At 35.8% G+C, this 16548-nt stretch overlaps 1 protein-coding gene across 2 annotated transcripts in view; it reads right to left on the minus strand.

Moving 5' to 3' along the window:
• Positions 1–1485: 1485 nt before the first annotated feature.
• The window catches only part of SH3YL1 (SH3 and SYLF domain containing 1), a 44009-nt gene continuing 28946 nt past the window's right edge, over positions 1486–16548 (minus strand). For both annotated transcript variants that reach the window (XM_032184429.1, XM_032184428.1), the window contains exon 10: positions 1486–2001. In XM_032184429.1, the coding sequence (XP_032040320.1) occupies positions 1802–2001 (200 nt within the window). In that variant the 3' untranslated portion in view covers positions 1486–1801. The remainder of the gene's footprint in view (positions 2002–16548) is intronic.

Here is a 16548-nt window from a genome sequence, read left to right on the forward strand (position 1 = left end):
TTGTGCACACTGCCTTTTCCCATAAAGCCTGTAACTAAAAACACTTTTGGAATTAAGTCTTAGTCCACTGACGTAGGTTGATCTGGCTTGTGTCAAAGGCATATAGAATCAGGCAGTGTAGTCTTGTACCACTTCAAGAAGTCTTGTTTTTGAAAATTAATGTCATTTCTTGCATTAGATTAACCCACTGAATTTTCTTTCCTATATTATATTTAGAGGACGAAAGAATTTTTCCGGGTATGAGATAACAATTTCCATTTAAAATTTCACTTTCACCTTGGATTTAGGATTAATCAGTACTATACTGCAGAGTCTACAGACTGTCATGAACAGTTAGATTAGACAACCCTCATTTTTCCCTAGGCTAAAGCAATCCAAGAAACTGAATTTACATAAACAATAAAAAGATTTTACTGTGCAAGTCTATAAATTCTGTCAGTTTCATGGGAGCAAGCACTTGAGATGAGTTAAGCAGCTTTAACAACCCTATACAAAGGCAAGTATACTGGCTGAAAAAGCAGCCAGCATTCCGGAAATGACTAATGAAGTACTATAGCACAATTCTGCTAGTGGATGCTTCAGCTTGTACTGCATAACTGAAGTGCAGCAACAGGGTATAATAAATGCAAGAGCGATTCTTTGCAAGTATGGGGAATATCTAGTTTCTCGGTCTATGATATTATTAATTCTATTCAATCAGTCTTGATACTGGATGGCTCAGTGTTTCTTTGCTTAGTAAGCAATATATGCAGTCTGTGAAAATAGACAAACACAGAATTAGTTTTTTGGTTTACCTGAGATTGGTAGATGCTACAATAATCCTTCAGAAAATATATACTAAGACTTTCACTACAGTTACGCTTACATATCATTTTTCAGCTGGTTGGAAAATACCTTCTTACAAAAATACCGTAAAGCATACAGGTATTCAGTGGTGGTGTTTGTGTAAAGATGGATCATACACATTTACCTCATCTGTCAGGCAAAGTATAGGGAATACTTTCATTGTAATGTAGTAAACACACTTAATTTTGGTCTTGCTTCTGTCTCGTTTTTGGTTTTCTTTGTCAAAAATGTGTGACTCAGTCTGAAAGAAGTCCAGAAATTTTTGTCAATGGTTGAAACTGAATGATTTTCTAATGATAAGTCTACTGCTATACTAAGCTTAGCCTTGCCCTTCAGGTGGAATGCCTTTAAGCTAAATAGCACCTGATAGATTGGTAGATCGTAATAGCAGATCACTGTTATCAGCTGCACTGATCTGTACTGGGGACCAGACCTAAAGTAGTTACTAAGAAAAACTGCAATGACTAAAGTGACTTTTAAAACTTTTAAAGTGAAGGTAATTTCTTCTGCCATACCTGAATAAATAACCGTGTGTTTAGTAAAGAACTCCAACTCAAATAGTTTGATGCAAATTTGACAGTATTTTTATTAAGAGACCATAAATCATAATTTAAAAGAAGCTAGTATTTTTCAGCATGTCTAGTTTTAAATTACTTCTAAGTTTTCCCTCATTTAAAAAATACATGTATATAGCATGACAGAATTGAAACTAGATGCAAAGTAGAGTACTTTTCATATAGTAACTTGACCCAAAAGTAAAATTTAATCATAAATTGACCATCACCTAATGGTTATTTAAGACATAAGTTTAAGGGAAAGCTAAGGCCATTACATGCAGTTGAATTTTGTGTTGAATTTGTCTTGATTAAAAATCGCCTTTTGATAAATTCTGAGAAGTTTAAATATATTTTTTAGTCTAAATATATTTAGCGTCAACATTTTATTCTATACAAGTTTAGTCATTACTCAAGGCAACATAATTGGCTGGAAAGATGCCAGTTTTATCTCCTGTTCTTCCTTCCCACCAATCAAACTGTGAACTTGTTTTGGTTGTGACCTTGATTTTCTCTCCGGCTTTGAAAGTCAGGTCACCTGGCTGTTGTCCTTCAAATGAATAAAGTGCTGTCACTTCTACGGAATTGCTTGAAGAGCTACCTGAAGTGAAAGAAATTAAAGAAAAATTACTAAATTGCACATACATTAAGTCCTTGAATAAAATATTCTTAAGTAACAGTAGAAAACAGTAACAAAGATATCAGACAAATTTATCTGAGTGTATCAACTGCAGATGAAAAAGCCCTTGCTTTCCACTACATTCTTAGTACAGGACATTTGAAATCTAGCCTATCAACATAACCGAGTTCATAAAGTAGCACTCTGTCCAAAATAAAGATCAGCAGTTTTCTTTGTATGATTCATAATGTTCCATGAAGACAGTAGGAACAAAAGTGGTGTGCTGAGCTGAAGAAAGTGCCAGTACACTGAAAGGTTGCTCAACAGAACAACGTTTGGGTTTTGGTTTTGGACTTTGTTCCCTGTGAGTTTCCTGACACAACATGTGAAACTTACAGCAGCAATTTTGCTTTATTATTATTGTTTTTTAATCAGTACTTGAGATATAAAATAGTAAAATGCAAAATATTCATAGCACATTCCTTCTCTCTTCTTTTTCTTCTCACTGGGCTTACAGTGTCTAGGATTTCAGCGTATCTTGCATGTTGTTTAACTTTGATTTAGTAAAATGTTAAATCTCTTGCATGAACACATCCAAAAGTGAAAAAAAAAAAACACCTATGAGGTGCAATGGAAGACTAGTTAAGAGGAAATAATTAAGACTGTTATGTAGCTAATTCAGATAATTCAGGAGGTATTGGCTATATGGTCATGGTGGCTGCACATATGTTCAAACAAAGGTTGAAGGTTTCCAGCATTGACTGCATCTCCAAGTCATGTTTGCTGCCAGAATTCTGCTGCAAAAGCAGAAACTCAAGATTCTCTTGGTTTACATATTTCAAGTTCAGATCAAGAAAGGATGTAGAGAGAAGCACCACTACAACTTTTTTTGTCAGTTTGTCCTCAACAAATGATACCCACAGAATTTTTCTTTTAGTTGCTTTTATCAATTCAAATGACAGAAGAAAAATCTTTTTGTGCCCTCCCCAGCCCAAGTACAAACTTCTCTCAAAAAATAACAGAGAGAACAATGACAATGACTAATACATGCATAAAAAGCATAGCTATTTTTTGCAATGTGTCAATATATATGTTCATTCCATTGACTAGTTTCTTTCCTGTCACGACAACAATTTGTAACAATCACTAAAGACTAATACAAATTTTTTTTGGCCATGGGCTAGGAGAATGTTGATTGAAATGAAGTCAAATGCTGTCTTTCTTCATCACACAACCTTTCTCTCTCTGTCTATATTCATAATTTGAAGTCACACATCACTATTTCTTTTGGTGTGAAAATAAAACCAGACAAGAATGCCTGTGTTTATTAGGTCCCTACCTCCACCAGTTACTTCTACCAAAAAAGGCAGCTTTTCTAAACATCCTTTTTACTTTCTCAGTCGAAGAAGAGAAAGTAAAGGCGAAGTATTCAGGAATTCATAATCTTCCACCAAGAATTCAAGCATAATGGAGTCAGGATGATATGATGTGTTCACATGGAAAGTATGGTTTGAAACCAGATATTATATTATGATGGAGGAAATCATAGGGAAAAAACACAAGATGAGGGATCAGTATCTTCTCATGCCCTAGCACCTAAAGAGGTGCTAAAAATCATGATTCATCTGCATGTATAAAGGAAGATGAGTTGTGGTTTAACCTTATGCCACAATCAGGCAGCAGGTATGGCTATAAGTGCCGAGTTACAATGAAGGCCACAAATTCTTATATTACATATTAACTACAAGTGTTTTCCATTGTCTAAATGTCCAAATGGACAATCACTCAAGGAGAATTAGAGTCACTATTTACTTATTACTGCATAATGTTAATACACTTAGAAAACTAAGATAATGGATAGCACAAAAAAAAAAAAAAAAAAAAAAGACAGAGTGGCAATAAGGGAAGTTGACAGCAAGAGCCTCTTTTAATTACATTTAGCAGAAGAACTGTCACCATCACTTTAATATGTTGGACTCATAGCAATGATGGAAGTAGTAGTTACCTCCAGGACTAAACTTGAATTAAGACTATCATTCCTCTTATACAAACTATTGAGTATACTGAGATTGGCTCAACAGAAGTATGAAGAAAAATGAAGGGAACCTAGACAGAAAGCACAAAAATATGGAACAAAAGAAGCACGTGTGAAATGTGCTTTGACGTGTAGGAGAGTATTTGATGCACCACAATCATATCTCCAGTTATTGCTTGCTCTATCATATGAACAGGATTGTTTTACACATTTTGCTTCCCACCTGTTGCTCCCTTGCACGTTTATCTTTCTAAACACGCAGAAACCTCAAAGTGCTACAACTGATTATGAACGACAACTTCCAAATACTTGCCCCAACTGATACATGCTATCTATCATTTAAAAGCATTTTAAATCATATTTTAAATTAATGAATTTTAAATTTAAGCATTACCATCAGGTGTTTTACAACATTTCCAACTTAATTCTCCATAGCAGCTATTTCCCTACTATAGTTTAATTTTATTTCTCACCAATATTCTAATCTCTGTGCATTAATTCTATATCCTGGTGGTATAAACCACATAAAATGCATATTTATTGCCTTCAGATTGCAGCATTCCATACCTTATATGGAACATTCTAACAAAGAGGCATCTTGTGGCATCATGAAAACTGCCATATGTATTATAAGGAGGAGAGGTTTCGTGTTCTTGTTTCCTCATATCAGTTTTACATAAACTCAGGTGGATATATCTTATACTGTATTATGATAGATGTGATATTCTGCAGATGAGAAAGTGAATTTTTTCAAATTGCACTGTAATAATTTTTTAGAACGTATTGTTAAAATTTAAATAGTTTTAAATGAAATTGTAGTAGATACACATGAAGATTGCTGAATGCATGTATTGGAAGCACATCTGCAGCTCACACAAGATGGTGCTACAGTGCTACATACAGCATATGATACTGAAATCATCAAAATTTATGAGTAAGCATACTGGAATAAAAACAAATTACATTGTGGAAAGTCCTTAATAATGGTATCTGAATACACAGAGCACAGTTCTACAAACACACTGGTCAAAACAGAAATATAGAAATTCTGGTTGGAGACCTACTATTGCAGGAGCCAGCATTCATATGTATTGTCCTAACATACACAGACATGGTACATACAATATCATTTTCATTCATCTTTACATTCTATAATCAGAGAATCACAGAATTTCTAGAATGACACAAACTTTTTGCTAAGGACTTCTGACCACTGGTGTGGATTAAGGACTTGAGACAGTAGGTTCACTCTAGTTTATACCTCATCATGTGTACTCTGCAGTACCAGCCCCACAGCAAATGAGAGAGAAAACTATCCTAAATTACAGTACACTTAGGGCAGAATGAAAGTGTTCTCAAGAAAATTGTTATAGGAAAGGTATACTTGCTACATTTACACTAATTAGTTAAAGAAGCCCTATAACTCAGCTGTCACCTCAGTCAAGTCAACTGATCAAGAGTACTGATGACTGAGATTGTAATCACATTATTGATTGTTCATCTATTATGCACATTTCCCTAAATCTCTGCTTTGAAAAATGGGCTGTGGGTCTGGTTTCTTTTGAAGTTGAAAGGTTGTAAAATTGTTTCCATTGCCATGCAACATACTGTATGAAAATACAATAGTCTAGCTAGGTTTATTTTTCCTTGAAACTGAAGAGCCTGTCTACCTTACTCAAAGTTCTTGTACAACCTTTAAAGCATATGTCTTAAGTTTTTGTCACTTACAAATCAATCTGAATGAGTAGTATGTTCAATGTACTAAATTCTATTTTCTCTATATTTTGTAAAGAAATAGGGAGAAGTGACTGGAACTGCCACACAAAATGGTAGAGTTAGATGAATCTCCAGCATTAGACATGACAGAAGTTGTATACTACTGACATAAAAGCTCCACCAAAAAGTATCAGCTTACTGAAAAGCTCCAACAGAATTCTCATTGGTTAGATGGAGACCTAGAAAACTAAGCAACCACATGAACCCTGTTTGTGCAGCAGAAGTAAGAGAAAATCAACAAACAGACAAAACGATGGAAAACAATTAAGGGATTGAGATGGATACAAACATCTATGCTTTGAAAAACAAATATATCAAGTATCACAAAGTTTTATTATCACTAGTATATATTGTTAACAGGGACTTAAAGCCTCAGTTACTGCTCATGAGTTTAGGATGAGTGCTGTATCTAACAGTGAACAGACAGAAATGTTAGTTGTTTACCTGTCATAGGACACTGCACTTTTGTTTGGAAAGGATTAGTATTGAGTTTAAAGTTCAAGAAGAAATGTAAAATAGGCTGAAGAACTAGGTTGCTTGGTCCTGCAACTGGTGCCAGCAGCAGTGAAGAGTTTATAATAAGGTTTTAATGGCCAACTTTAGCAAACGGTTTGGACAAAACCACCAGCAAAGATACAATTGTACGTATGAATACTACATGTATGCATAGATTAAATACACTAAACTGTCTGAAGGATGTTTACACCAAACTACCACGTTAAAAAGGAAGACTATTGTCAGTTCCCAACAGGACATGTTAAAGAGGAACGCAAGCATTTGCTCAATGGAACAGTAACAGATAATCCTCAAGAAGACTTTTGAAACTAAGTCACTTTAATAAGTATAAAAGCAGCATGAAAATTTGCAGTTGTGGGGAGAGAGTCTGGACTGGAAACAGCAGTAGTCAAAACCCGACTTGATACCACTACAAGTTACCCTGCTGGAATCGCCTATGCCCAGGCCAGGCAGAGCAACCTCCCCACCAGGCACTGTGACCAATCTGCACCTATCTACAGGAGTGACAACATGGGGTGTAAGTAGTAAAGACATCTCTTCATGCACATGTGGCTTTGTGGTGGGGCTTTCCTGCCAGCTTATGGATCATTGGGTTGTGAGAGCACACAGAGCTGGAGTACCCACATCTCCAACAAGAGGCGTGTGCAAGTAGAACAACATGCACTGCCAGAATAGATGGTGTGTGTTTGTAGCTTACACTGCCTGTGAGGCTGGATGTGCATGAATGGAAAACTGCACATTTGATATGCATGCATGCCTGTAAGTGCCATTACAATTACACGTAACATGAAGTGTATGCATGCCTATAAGTGCAATTAAAAATGTGGAGGATTAGTTATAAAGAGCATTCAGAAAGTTGAGGTGTTTATTAACATTTTGCAGTTACCTAATATTTTGGTTTACTTGCTGTAACACTGATATTGATCACATACTACCAGCACATTATCTGTAACTAGCGAATTAACAAACCACTTTGATCCTGGTTAGGTTTCAGCTAAGTGAACTAAGCAGTATTTCTCTGTAACAATTCTTGCACAAGTGTCCACTCTCACAGTGAAAATTAGTGTTCAAACTACTCATGTCCATTGGTGAGTTTTAATTAATAATTTTTATTAAAGAGCTTAATTAACTGTTGATCTGGTACGAGGACAAGTATGCACTGTGGTGATAATGCTAGGCTGAGAACAGGAATTCCAAATGCAATGCTAAAACCACTAGCAGCCCCACAAGAAGCTAGGATGGTTACTCTTTCTTCAGAAGTAAATCAGTTTACCCTAGGTCTGAGAGGGAGACTGAGCTACTGCTAACATTAAGATTGGGATTAGCGTTCAGTATAGTAAGGGGAAAAAAGAAAGATTAATTGGTGGACAAGCAATATCAAGAATGAGATGAGGCATTATATTTCTGGATTTGATGCGCTTACAATGAATAGAGATAGATCTGGATCGTTGCAAGACAAGCAAAGGATAGAGTAATACCAGCAAATTAATTACGGTTCATTCTGAATTAAATATGAGTTACTACATTACAGTCAAAACTTTAAAGGTGGAATTAGAATTTGATTACAGGATCCAGTTAGCAACAGTTCCTATTTCCACATGTACCAATGAATGTGCACAGTTAACTAGATTATGGTTTATAAAAGCCCAAAAAAATAATGATCAGCCAAATCCTAAAGTAAATGTAGAGTTTGATCAAGTGAAATTAAAACAATACATTTTGAACTTGTCTAGTTGAAAGCGTGCTGCTGTGTTGCCCTGCAAGGAGAAACAACGTGAAGGTGGTGGTAGGGGAGTTGGGTTTGTTTGTTTTAGCTTTTGAAACTGCAGCGAGAAAAACTTGATAAAATAAGTAAAATAACATGCTGGAGACTCTTTAGTTCTTACTGTTTCTGTGGAACTACTAGTACGTGGTACTTTGTTCCATTCTTATAGTTGTGGTATGGGTGCCCGACAGAGCTCAAGAAGCATTTGGATAATTCTCTCAGACATATGGCTTGGTTTTTGGGTGGTCCTGTGCAGAGCTAGGAGTTGGACTTGAAGATACTTGTGAGTCAATTCCAACTTGAGATATTCTTTAATTCATTGTTAACAGGGGTTTAAATAGGTTCATTTCTTATAGTGATAACTGCTGCTGCTGCTCCTTCATATTCTAATAAGGCATACTAAGCTATATTCTGAATACAATTTGGGTAGGAACTGCAAGGATTGAAGAGATGCATTTTCTACTGGATCCAGCACATTGTTTTAGAACGTGGAACACAGGGTGTGTGCAAAGAAATATCCTGTAGTAAATTCTGAGGATGTCAGGGTCACTGCTGATGACAAGAACACCTTTTGAATTAGGGTTAGAACTCAGGACAAACAACCAAAGACCTAAAATTTTTACTTAAGGAATGCAGCAGCTCTGGGCTATGATTAGGTTTGAATGTAGGCAGAGAAATGGCTTAAGCTTGAATAGTAGGCAAACCACTAAATTCAATCTGTAAAATTCACAAGAACAAGATGAAAGCTGGGTCTGACAGAGAGATCTTACAGTTCTGTTTGAACTACAAGACACACTTAACTTAAAAAAGAACTTAAGCAGTCAAAGAGACAGGGCAATACATTAACTTTCAAGTAAGAACCAAATTTAGGTGAGAGTAAAGGAATATTGAATTTGCAAAGGTCAGAGAAGAATGTTCCAACAACGGAATTGTAACTGGACAAAAAGCAGGAATGGAAAGAAAAGGCTGCAGCTGAAACAGTATCCAGAGAACAATACGTAGGACTCACATTGCTTAGAAGATGAGAATTTCTAAAAACAAAAAAATTCAACTTGAAAATCACACATGCTCTATAGTGATCAGCAACAGGCAGTTTCATATCCTATTTCATCATTTTTAGCTTGAGTTAATAATTAGTTAATGAAGGAGTAGCAGAATAAAGCAAAGAGAGACAGATCTTGAACAAAGGTAGTTATGAGGAGTTTGCAAAAAATTGTTTCTAGTAAATGAAAAAGGACAAAAGGTAGCTGGCTGGGAAATCCTAACCAAAAATGAAGGGGTGTTCTCAGTGACACACAATAACTGTAGACATAAAGGCAGTTATAGACTTAGCCAAGCAATAGAATTTAGGGAGCATGAATGTTACAAGGAAAGCATATGATCACCATCTATCAGGTTAAGGGAGGAGAGAATACAATATCTAATACATGATTACAAAGAGGTCACCAGAGACTTGGAACTACCAGTTATATTTATATCAGTGAATGGAGCTGTACCAAGGCCAAATGTCAGAGTATGGCCCTGTTCACGTTATTGCACTGTTTTGAAACCAAGGTAGCTTCATTCAGATCGCCTACTGGGGACAGCTACTGGCACATGTAACTTCCAAAACTAGTAAGGAATCATTTGACATCCACTGCCTTTCCCAGATCAAAATCATGCCAGGGACCTGCTGAAAATTCAGTAGAAAAAGTGATAAATTCTCAGTACTCAAGTACATTTCCTTACGTTTAATTTAGAAGCATAGCTGGAGCCTATGGTTTCAGCTGTGTGCAAGAGATACTGCTTTAAAGAGGGTTAAACACAATACTAAGGAACTGCAAACGGAAACATAAAAGAAGATAACAATATAGTTAACTATAGGCTTTATTAGATGAAAGACAACCTGTATATAGATGAGATCAGGAACATGGAACTAAATGAAGCACATTCTCTGAGACTTTGGTTAGTGTGTTGGCAGACATTAAACCAATTTTCTGGCCACTCTTTTTGCCCCCATTAGCCATTTGGAGAGGCTATTTCAGAGTCCTGCTCCCCTAGTGGTTAAGACAACTTTCTTAATGTCCATTTTTAATGATCATTTAATGACCTTTCTTAATGTCCAAGTAGTGTCCTAATTCACTACTAGTTTACATCTGCATTTTTTTGTTGTTGTTGTTTGTTTATCAACATTAGCCTTTGGTTGAAACCTTCCTTTCTTGGCATTCACCTTCCTTATGCTTTTACAGTCAATCATTTTTCAAATCTTCAGGCTATTGCATTAGAAATAACTTAGTTACCTCGTATCAGTGACTTCTTGCTCCAGTCACCATACTTACTCTTCTCTGCACCTGTTCAATTTTCCCTAATTCTCCTTCAAAATGTAGAAACAGAACATTACCATTCCATATAAGGTGAATTCCAAATGTAAGCGTCATCACCCTAACTCCACAGAAAGATGCCCATAGGTAACTGACCGTTACACCAGTAAGAACAGAGCTCTTTATGCAGAAGAGTGACAGAACTTAATGAACACAGAGTACATTCTGCAGAGACCATGGATTTATTTTTGAATGCGAAAGGATAAAAAAAAAAGTGAGATGAATCAGCACAGAGGACTGTCACAACAGATCTTTTGATGAGGAGATAAAATCATGAATGAAGAAATCAGCAGACAAAGAAAAAAATGAAGGGGATGGACAGCAGAGAACACTGGAGAAACTGGAAGCCACGGAAAGCTGAGATAGAAGAATGAGAGAAGTATTAGTGACACAGCAGCGAACCAAGGCTGCAGAATAAATGATAGACAACACAAAGCTAATGGATCAAGACCTCTAAGCTCATCTGGTCCAACCCTTAACCCCATACTGACAAGTCCACTACTAGACTATGTTACTAAGTTCTACATCTACATGTTTCTTTAAAGACCTCCTTGGATGGTGACTCAACCACTTCCCTGGGCAGCCTGTTCCAATGCCACACAACTTCCAGGAAAGAAATTTATCCTAATATCCAGCCTAATGTATACAGAAGAATGATAATGAAGTTACACGTCTAACAATGAAGACTAAGAGAAATCAAAAGAAATCAGATTGAAGAAACTTCAATGTTGAGAGCTATAGATTTTGAATGTGAATTGATGTATTCCACACCCTAGAACCAGAGTCATATAAAATACAATTTTGAACACAGAAATGTTCCTCATTAGTTTGACATCATTAATCTAGGAAAGCCATCAGTTCTGTAAACTGTTTTAATATTAGCAGGTTTTGAAAAAAGAGGAGTCTCTGTATACAGTAATGAAATCTATTCCAAGGTTACAGAACAGACAAAAAAGAAGCCAGCAAATGGAAGATTAACCATAGAAAGGAAAGATATCTTTGCAGTTAGGGCCTTTATCTCTTCCCTGACCTCAAGAAGAAATACCAGCACATGTATTAAATAGGGCAGCTATTTCAAAGAGTAAGGAAACAGGCCTAAAACTTACCTGATATTACATTAGAAGGCAGCATTAACCAGGTTGAAGTCAAAGCACTAAATTGTGTGCTAGATCACCAATATGGACAGAGTAGTTGGACTGCCTGCTGTCTGATATAATGCTCTTTTCTCTGAAGAGTTATAAAGCTGAAAATGTCTCAGTGGTAAGGCACCTTTTTCAAGAACATGAGGAAAATCTGAGGCTTTGGTTATATATGATCAGGCATACTCAGAAATATCTACCTTTTACTAGATCTAAACTTACCCTCTCTGTTGCCATTATATTTGAGTCCTGAACTATTATGTAAAACAGCACCTATAAAAATAATCTATGAACACAAAGTTATGCCCTGCAGCGATTTGAATTCTTAGGTGAATTGTGTCAGAGGTAGTCCAAGAAACAGTGTAAAGGGTGCACGTGTAACAAAGAGGTAAGGCTTTGCTGGATTTTGAGGGAACCGTTATTTATTCCTACATACCAGTTTCCTGCAAGCTGTTCAGTCCTCTAGTTTTATGTACCACTTAACCTACCTCACTACTAAATTTTTAAAAATTCGAGATATGTGGACTAGCAGTGGTTTTGACCATAAAAAAATCTAGATATTCTAAATGGCAATCTTAGAAAAGTTCAATTGTCTCAATGAACACATGTATGCCTCTAGATATGTCTCCCTAGAAACAAAACAATGGAAACTATTTAATTTATGTTATGACAACAATAAAAAATGCATAGAATACTTCTGAAAACACATAAGATACTCTGGAATGTATAAAAACAAAGTTATAGAAGTATGTAGTCTTATGTTTATTACTAACTATGAGCACACACAAAACAAAGGAAAGTCCTTTGTTACAACTACATTTTCCAGTCAAGAGTTTAAGAAACAATCAAAATTATGAAAACTAGAACAGAAAACAGTATTATTTTATGGAAGTAGAGAATGTATGGTTTGCTTATGATGTGACTATCATTTTGAGTATTCCCTCAAAAAAAAAAAAAAGTAATCTTGCATATACTCTATGACTAATTTAATAAAAAAACAAAAACAACAACAACAAAAAAGAACACTCACTTGGTTGCTGGAATGTAAACAAAAATGTATTTTCACAGCGAGGTTATAGAATATTGAAAAAGCACTGCCTCAAAAATATCTATTTATGATCATATGCAATAATAAAAACCTAACTGATACTGTTTCTTACTTCACATGACTTCTGGCAAAGCGGCATCTTGGAGATTAAGAACTTCTGAGGTTTAATTGACTGTATGTGTATACTTCATCATGTTTTATGGATGTAGAAGTTTAATGCAGATAATGGCCCACTCTTTGATGTTTTTAAGTCCAAGGCTTTGCTATTCATAACAGCTATTGTTTAGGTAATATCAACTTTGGCCCAAACCCATGTAGGTGATGTTGAGTTCACAGATATGCTGCCCAAAATTTAAGTCAGCTTCCTGCATTATCTAGGTTACAACATCACGATGAAAAGAAACAAAATACCTTATAACATTAAAGCTCTCTACCGGGTATTTATTGGGCAATGTCCATTTTATGGTTTTATCACCATGCATGTGAAAGATAGGCATCCTTAGAATGTGACAATTCCTCTGTTTTTAAAGACAAGATGGAGTTGAAGTAAGGAATATGTGAAAAGGGGTAAAAGAATATGCAATAAAAATTGTTGAGCAGAGAAGAAGCAAGACAAAATGAAAGATCAGGCGATGGTGGTACAAACAAGAGTAAAGCAAAAGCATATTTTGCTATGTTACACACTAGAACTTTCTGAAGAAATTAACTTTTCAGGCCCTGTATGGCAATAAAGTATTCCAGGTGTTAATGCCTACTTACAAAAAAGCCTGCGTAAAACTCTCATTCACACAGAAAAACAGCAGCTCAACTGTATCCTAAATACTAAGTTATGAAAGTAATTCTTTCAGTTCTTGAAACACACCAGAACATTGATCAGTTCCTTTTTCAACCTACTGCAATTCTTTTTCCATGTTCTTATACCACCTCTCTCAGCCTTTAACATGAGAAGAAAGGGTTTTAAGCTGAGCCTCTAGAGCAGAGCAGACATATAGATACTTAAAAATTTCAGTTTAGTTGCTTCTGAAGAAATTCTGAACCATTTGTTTGGGAAATGGATCTGAGCTAAATGTTCCACGTCAGGAATCTTACAACTGAACTCTCAAATGTCTTATAGATATTAAACTGCTAATTTTCTTAAAAGCACTTTTTATTTATTTTGAAATGTGGAGTCACCTCAAAAACCCTCAGCATGTACAAAACAACAATCAGGTCTCACTGAACAGATGGTTGAGAAGGTCTAAGACATTTTATATCTACAGGTACTAAGCTGCTATAATCAGATATAAGCATAGGTCTTTCTGTGCAGATACTTGAAGTATGTCATATGCCATCATTGATCCAATTAATCCCTAATAATGCTCATCTGATCAAAGGTCAGGAGACATGATATTCAGCAAATCACTCTCAGAACAAATATTCCCTTGCCTTAGCTGTTCTTTTTACTTAAAGGAGACCATAGCTTGAGGTAACAAAAATACTTGTCTTTCTCTACTTTTTGATAAAAATCTTCTTGTACCCAAAAGGTTGCAGCCCAGAAGTACCCTGGGCTGCATCAACACGGGCATGACCAACAGGTTGAGGGAGGTGATTGTCTCCTTCTAACTCTGCCCTCGTGAGGCCCTCACTTTGGGTATGCAGGTCTGGGCCCCCAACACAAGAAGGACGTGGACCTGTTAGAGCAGGCTGGGAGTGTTCAGCCTGGAGAAGAGAAGGCTCTGGGGCGACCTCATTGCAGACTTTCAGTACCTAAAGGGGGCTTACAAAAAGAGATGGAGGATGACTTTTTTTTTTTTTTTTTTTTTTTTTTACATGGGCATACAGTGTCAGGAGGACAAAGGGAATGGTTTAAATATAAAAGAAAGGAAATGTAGGTTATATGCTCAGAGGAAATTCTTCACACAGAGGGTAGTAAGGCACTGGAACAGGTTGGCTAGTAAAGGTGGGGATTTTTTGTTTTAAGAGCAGCTGTATATTTAAGTGTATATTTAATGCAATTTCATGAAGTTTTTTCAAGGTAGCTTGGATAATATCAAGAAAGTTGTGTATCATTCCAGGAATTACACTCTCTAGTAAGTCTCAGTACTAAATGTACACCCCAGTCTTGGAAAAGCAAGTAAAACCAAGTGTTGAGCCCTCTTCTACTTTCATGGGACTTGTCTGAGCAAACCCTATTTTCTGAATTACTTGAAGAATTAGATACTGCATAGTAGTTCAAGTAGGTACTTCATCCAGGTTTTCAGTGCTCTTTCTGGTTACAAAGCTTTCAGGTTGATTTTGGGAATAACCCATGTTCTACATTAACAAAGAAAATGGTGACTGGAAAAATTCATCCAGGTTTAATATTAGATGTTAAAGAGAGCACAAAGCAATGCTAGGCACAGATGTAGCCTGCAAGTTGTACTATACACAGGGGTGCTACAGAGACTGAACAGATGGAAATTCAGCAACAGATGAAAAAATAAATGGAGATTATACATGTCTTTATGTGTATATGTACATATATAAAAATGTATTTATACATTTCACACACACACAAAACAGAATGAGGCTCAAGTATTTTTGAATTTTTCCACATATGCTGGAAACAGACCACTTTAAAGAAGCTTTCATGCCAACAGCTTGCATCACACCTCACAGACAAAACCAATGGTTTTATTGGTAGTTGAAGCAGACCTGACTATATTTAAAGTTTAAGTTACTGTGCAAATTAAGCTCATTCAATAGGAACACATTTCACTGTTTTTGAGCTTTGAGTTCCATGAGGAACATGCTGGCTCATCATCTTCATCTGCTGATGGAACGCTTTCTATCTTTGTTTCAGCACACTCAGCTTTTGCATTAAAGAGTGCCTTTTTTGTCAAGCATCTGTGGATGTATTTGATATTTAGGATATAAAAAAACACCTCCTGCTTGTAAGAGTCAATTCCATAACAGTACTTTTGCTGATTACTTTTAAGATTTTTTTTCTGCCTTTTCAAGAAACATTTAAATTTTCATTCAAACTGAAATGGTCAAATAAACTGTATCAATGTCAAGAGTTTTATTATGCTCAAGATAACATTAATGCAAATAAAGGTTTGGATGAAGTCAGGCTGGAAAATATGAGATGCAATGCAAAGCATAGCATTCATATTCTGAAAAATACAGTACAGTAAAGAGAACCGAACAATGTTTTATTCAGGTCAGCTTGACTGTTTAGGAATGATTTTCAGATCTTTTATCATGTTTACAAGATGTTCCACATTTCCACTACACATGCTGAGTTAACATCTCAACCTGAGTACAATGTCTCTTTATTTTGCTTCTTAAATCTCTACTGTCAGATTCAGAAGTTCTGTTACTGTGTTACTGAAACATGCACTGGTTTACCTAATAGCAAGTTTAGCTTTTACCTTACTCTGAAAAACAATTTACAGCCTGAAAACAAACAAAACCAACAGCAAGCCCAATTTCATTCTAGGTAATTTCCACACAGAATCTACACTAACATTTTGTAAATATTGACCAATTAATTTTTTTTTTTTTTTTCCAGCCTGGCATAGACAAAAACTTCTCTGGACTGTTTAGAAAAAAAGTTAATGAGAAAAAGAGATCTTATATGGAAACATAGAAAATAATATTATTGTACAAGGCATTGTTTGAAGTCCTGTTGACAATTCCCATCACCAATGTTCAAAACTGGATGAGGAACAGGATGACGAAGGATAGAAAGCTTGTTTCCAAAGGAGAAAAAAAAAATAGCTTTAAAGAATAAAACTCAGATGAAAGAATCTGAGAATCTGAGATGAAAGAATCTATTAGCAAAAGAATAAAACAGAAAAGATATTTTAGCTAAAGAGCAGGAAAGAATGGGACAAAACTGATTTAATCTTTCCACAAATAAATTTAGA

This window comes from Aythya fuligula, chromosome 3 (assembly GCF_009819795.1).
Source record: "Aythya fuligula isolate bAytFul2 chromosome 3, bAytFul2.pri, whole genome shotgun sequence".
In the NCBI taxonomy this organism is placed as follows: domain Eukaryota; kingdom Metazoa; phylum Chordata; class Aves; order Anseriformes; family Anatidae; genus Aythya; species Aythya fuligula.